This window comes from Rhincodon typus, chromosome 9 (genome assembly GCF_021869965.1).
Source record: "Rhincodon typus isolate 14 chromosome 9, sRhiTyp1.1, whole genome shotgun sequence".
Classification (NCBI taxonomy): Eukaryota; Metazoa; Chordata; class Chondrichthyes; order Orectolobiformes; family Rhincodontidae; genus Rhincodon; species Rhincodon typus.
In genome coordinates, this window is record NC_063340.1 from 12,614,211 (window position 1) to 12,620,302 (window position 6,092).

The 6,092-nt window shown below is 40.1% G+C and overlaps 1 protein-coding gene across 1 annotated transcript in view; it reads right to left on the reverse strand.

Annotated features, from left to right (window-relative positions):
* Nucleotides 1-4,907: 4,907 nt before the first annotated feature.
* The window catches only part of xrn2 (5'-3' exoribonuclease 2), a 39,597-nt gene continuing 38,412 nt past the window's right edge, over nt 4,908-6,092 (reverse strand). The window contains exon 16 of the mRNA XM_048601002.1: nt 4,908-5,090. Within this exon, the coding sequence (XP_048456959.1) occupies nt 4,923-5,090 (168 nt within the window). The 3' untranslated portion in view covers nt 4,908-4,922. The remainder of the gene's footprint in view (nt 5,091-6,092) is intronic.

Genomic DNA, 6,092 nt, shown 5'->3' on the forward strand with positions numbered 1-6,092 from the left:
TCACACATTTCTTATCTGCTAGTGCATCCTGAGACAATTGCTGCCTGGAACTAAACACGTCATTTAACACAATCACTTCATCAGTAAATCAGTCATATTTAGACAAACTAGGATCAGCAACTTGATATCTATGAGAACCAATGGAAAGATTTGTTGAAACCTCACTTGCTCCCCACACAGCCCTGATTCTATGGTCACATCAAAAGTTTTCAAAGTAGAAAACAATTGCCTACTCCACCTTAAAGTAATAAACATAATTCAGTTCTGTCAAGTGGATGGAGGCAGGGAAGTATGTTAAAATAAAGCAGCATTTTGCTTTCATTAAATGGAACAATTTCTCCATTTCAGGAACTAAACATTCACATGAAATGCCCCTAGGTCAGATATGGCATAGAAATTAGGATGGAACCGAACAGGAGTCAGATTCTCTGTTCATGATCCATAGTCACTGCTACATTCAGTTACCATGCTGGGGGATTGCAAGAAAGGCAGAAGTACTCATTCTGCCTTCCCTCCCGCTGTCCAGTTGTTGCCACTGACCTACACGAAGCAGGCCTTTTTGGGTTGCATGTAGACTACATGAGGAAAGTTCCCAATTGCAATCCAAGTCAGAATGCCATGGGAAAAGCAGGAATCACATATGGAAGGGGAACCCCCAAATGAAGATCACACATCCAGGCATACTGGCTTACTGTGCACTTAGCAAGAAGCATCTCAGAAACGTCTATCAGGCAGGAGACCTTACAGTGCTGCTGATAAAGTTGTGCCCACTCTTATAAGGTAAATATACTTAACCCCAAGATTTGTGTCAGTTGTGGCATAGGCAAAGTAGTCAGAAGTTGCAGCCTGTTGCACTTCTAGCAGTTTAATGGCTCTCCAAGGAAAATATTGCAGCAACTCTTAGAAAAAGCCCTAATAAACCAATCACTTATCTAAACACTGGTATGAAAGAAAGCCAGTCAGTACAAACAGCGCTCTATACACATTCCAGATACTTACTTCAAGTTGAACAGATGGTGACCTTAATGCTGACAATATCTTCAGTTTATTGATTTGTTTTGTGTGTTTTCTATCCTCACTAAAAACAAACGCTCAAGGTCTGCAACTATTACTGTGACAGCACACAACTGACTGGAACAATCTTTCCAGAAAGTGACAAAGAAATGAGATAAAGAAAACATACAAGAACAAAATAGACAGCACAAGCTGGTCTCGAGGGAAGCAGATGGCAACAAGGATAAGAAAAATTAAAGAGGACGAGAATTTGAACTTGTTATTTTTATTTGCACCTTCCACATCTACAAGGATTCTTAAGTTGTCCTAGTCAATGAAATACTTTTAATGTCACTCATGTAGGAAATTGCAACAGCTAATGCACATAATCATCAAACAGACGAGCACACCAACCATACAGGGTGGAGAGACCCCAGTGCCGTCTGACGGCAAGAGATGCAGGGGAAGGTCAATAAGAACTTTCAAGTGATAATGACCTGAAACAAGCCACCACAATGATTTCAAAAGGAAACTAGATGGGCCCTTGAAATGCTGCAGGGATCAAGCGTAGGAGCAGGACAGACTGGATTACTATGGAATAATGGACTCTATGGGCAGAACGGCTTCCTTCTGTTCCATAAATGACACCGACTATATTCATTTTTTCCTTGATAATACAAAATGAATACAGTTCAAAACAAACCATTTCTCAAATATGTAGGACATACTAAGCAGAACCCCATGATCTAAACAGCCCGTGATTTAAGAGTTAAATTCCTTCTGTTTGATGAACATTTTTTGGATTACAAAGAGAAGTTCAAAGATGCCCAAGGTTTTAACTTTGCCTCAATATACCAAATAAAAATTATTTCTAGAATTATCTTCAACCTGAATTCACTCAATATTTTACAAAAACATTTGAGGTACAAAACCTTTGCTACAAGTTGGTAAGACACCTGTACCTATGCTGCCCTAAATCAATTTGTGGTGGTCTTGCAAGATTTGGTCCGGGTGCTTAATTACATCTCGTCGCTCAATCAGAATTTCAGCTCCAGGGTAATTACAGAAGATTAAGAGTTAAAATACCAACCACATAATAGACAGGTATAAATTAGTTGGATCTCTAATTTGAGATTAACATCTTATTTATTGTGATAAGCATATGGATGTTCGATCCAGCTCATTCGATATTGGAAGGTAAACAGAGTCAAAATTATTTTAAGTGTGTGAATATCAAAAGTAAATGTAGAAAATGACAGACATAATGTTTCATGGATGTATCCCCAACTCCCAAACAATATCTGCTTCAATTTTCAGAGATTTGTAAAAACATACAGAAGGTATCAAGTACCCTTGAGAGAGAAATCAGGAGGTCTAAAAGGGGACTCGGGGTGGCTTAAGCAGATAAAGGTAAAGGAGAATCCAAAGGGATTCTACAAGCACATGAAGACAAAAGAGAAACTCGGGAGAGAACAGGATCTCTTAAAGATCAACAAGGTCATCTATGTGCAGAGCCACAAGAGATGGTTAAGATCCAAAATAAATATTTCTTGACAGAATTTACCGTCAAGAAAGGCATGGATGCTACAGAACTTAGTGAAATAAATAGTATTGTCTTGAAGACAGACCACATTTCAGAAGAGGCGGTGCTAGAAGTCTTAAAAACACATTGAAGGTAGATAAATCCCAGAACCTGAAGAAGTGTATCCCAGGACTTTGAGAGAGGCTAGGGAGGAAATTGCAGGGCCACTAGTGGACAGGTGAAGTGCCCAAAGATCGGAGGGTGGTTAATGTTGTGCTGTTATTTAAGAAAAACTGCACGGAACTGCCTGGGAACTACAGACCAGTGAGCCTAACATCTGAGGTGAATAAGTTGTCAGATGGGATTCTGACAGACAGGATCTACAAGCATTTGGAGAGACAAGACTCATTTAGGATAGTCAGCTTGGCTTTGTGCATGGGAAATCTTGTCTCACAAATTTAATTGGGTTTTGTTTTGAAGGGATGACCAACAAAGTACACGAGGGCAGTGCAGTAGACATTGCCTTCTTGCATTTTAGCAAAGCTGTTGTCAAAGTACCATAAAGTAGGTTGTTGAGCAAGGTTAAATCTCCCAGGATCCAGGGAGAGCTAGCCAATTGAATACAAAATTGGCTTGACAGTAGAAGACAGAAGGTGGTGGTACAGGGTTGTTTTTCAAACTGGAGGCCTGTGACCGCAGTGTGCCACAAGGATCGGTGCGGAGTCCACTGTTATTCATCATTTACATAAATGATTTGGATGAGAATTTAGGAAGTATGGTTAGTAAGTCTGTTGATGACACCAAGAGTGAAGGCGGTCATCTGGGAATATAGCGAGATCTTGATCAACCCGGCCAGTGGGCTGAGGAATGGCAGACAGAGTTTGAGATAAATGCAAGGTGCTCCACTCTGGGAGGTCAAACCAGGGCAGGTCCTACACATTCAATAGTAGGGCCCTGGGTCATGTTTTCGAACAAAGAGATGTAGGGGTTCAGGTTCATAATTCCTTGAAAGTGGAATCGCAGGTAGACAGCGTGGTGAAAGTGGTTCTCGGCAGGCTTCCTCTCATCAGTCACAGCACTGAGTATGGGATTTGGGACATCTTGTTGAAGCTGTACAAGACATTGGTAAGCCATGTTTGGAGTAATGCGTGCAGTTCTGGTCACTCTTCTATAGAAAGGATATTATTAAACAAGACAAAGCGCAGAAAAGATTTACTAGGATGCTCCCTGGACTTGAAGGTTCGAGTTATATGGAGAAGCCGGACAGGCTGGGCCAATTTTCCCCTGGAGCACAGGAGACTGACCTTAGAGATATATAAAATCATGAGGGGTATTGATAAGGTAGATTGCCAACAGGTTTTCCCCATGGTAGGGGAGCCTAAAACTAGACAGCATAGGTTTAAGGTGAGGAGGGAGAGATACAAAAGGGTCCAGAGGGGCAGTCTGTTTTACAGAGGGTGGTGACTGGAACAGTTTGCCAAAAGTAGTTGTGGAGGTGAGTACAATTTAATCATTCAAGAAACACCTAGACAGGTACATGGGTGGGATAGGTATGGAAGGATATGGACCAAATGCAGACAAATTTAACTAGTTTAATTGTGAAAACTGGGCAGCATGGGCAAGTTGGGCAAAAAGGCCTGTTTCCATGCTGTAAACCTCTAACTCCATCACTCAAACAAAGACATAAATGGTACAAAAGCAAGTTTCTGACAGCAAAGTTTGTAACATGTCTTAACACATTCCTTCAATAGCACAGTGTGATATATTTTAAGAAATTATCAGGATCATTTGGAGTAATGTCTAGTTTGGAATAATCAGCTCATAGGAATCTGTGCAAATCTCTGTACATGCACAGTACTAGTGATAAAATAGCAAAGTACAAAATAAGCCATCGGTATACAATGACACCACTGTTTTTATTTCAGCCATTAATGCTGTCAATTATTTTTAACCAAAGCCAGTGCTGCTGCTTAAAAGGTCAACCACAGTTCATAATACTTGGTCTTAAAGTATTCTCCCCCAAACTCCAATCAAGCCCCTTCCACCCCCACTCAAAAAATGGTGCACCGTATGCATTTTTGTAGTACCCAGTGACATCCACAAAGTTGAAGTGGAAGGAACGGGTTAATGTCAGTACTAGCACTCAACTTGAATACTCATATATATACATAAAAGAGGGAAATGTCTAATTTACAGTTTGTTCTCAAAGGGAGAAGGGACTTCTACTAGAACAGCCTACTTGATTACTATATTTGCTCCTCAATCAACAGCTCCAATGTCTCAAAATGCTTTGCTAAGTGTTCCTGTGCCTCCACATTAATTACTACTCGATAAACAGAAAAGCTGTTATGGAAAAGATGATGATTATTTTCCTTCAAATTAAGTGGTATTAATTAGAGCACCTATTTTAGGAATTTGCTGAACAGCTAAACAAAGCAACCAGCCAATAACAGCACCTGATATTATCTGGTGGTTCATCGTCATCATCATCATCATCATTATCCCCATTCTTCCTCTTCGTTCCTAGAGGCACTGGGCTTCCATCTGAATTAGAACTGTTATTGTGAGCTGATGTCTACAAAATTAAACAGAAATGAAAATTTCCTTTGTAAAACTGTAAATGTAGCATGTGACATGACTGGCACAAAAATCACAGCTCATGGTGAAATGTTACCTGCCATATTAGAGTCGTGTGCACTTATTAGAGCTATAAACCAGCAAGTCACAAATGCATCTCAATATGAAATGTCACTGAACCTGATGGATCAGATAAAGGCCTACAAGCCCACAATCAAAACTGTGTCTAAAAACAACACAAGCATCACTTCAGTTAGTGAACTGAACTGCTGCCTTCTTGAAATAATGAAGAGGCGTTTGATTTTAGACAAATACTTGCACAGCATTTTTTCATTCTGGAACATTTCCTTTCAAAATATTTTGTAAAGGGAATCATCACTTTGAGAATGTAATCTTTTATCAATTTTATACATCCATGCGTGCGCTTTTGCTTTTATAAAATGTGTTGAACTCTGGATGAAAGCAAAGTTTCTTCCCTTCCACCGATATCCACCAGATCCAAGTCAGCAACAGGTGTGTGCAGTTTAAAAAAAGCAAAAGTTGGAGGGAAGATACTCTAGTAATTGTTTCAAGTACATCCCCTAATAATCAAGTGCCAGTACTGATTCTTCTCCTGAGTGAAATGCAGTCTGACTCAATAAATAAGAATGTTTGAAGTGTGACCATTTGAATTGCTTGAATTAGATATGCATAACAATGGCTTGGCAACATTGCTATTTCCAAGATGAAATGGCTGAAACCAACACTCTATTAAACTGCTGGTTAGCTGGCAGTGTAAAGCCAATTAGAACCAATTGGGGATGGGGGGAGAAGATGCAGTTTCAATCCATATATTGTGTTGAGTTTAGCTGATCTCAAATGCATCAGCACAAACAATTTTAACACCTGAGATAACAAGGTGTAGAGCTGGAGGAACACAGCAGGCCGAGCAGCATCAGAGGAGCAGGAAGGCTGACGTTTCGGGCCTAGACCCTTCTTCAGAAATTTCTGAAGAAGGGTC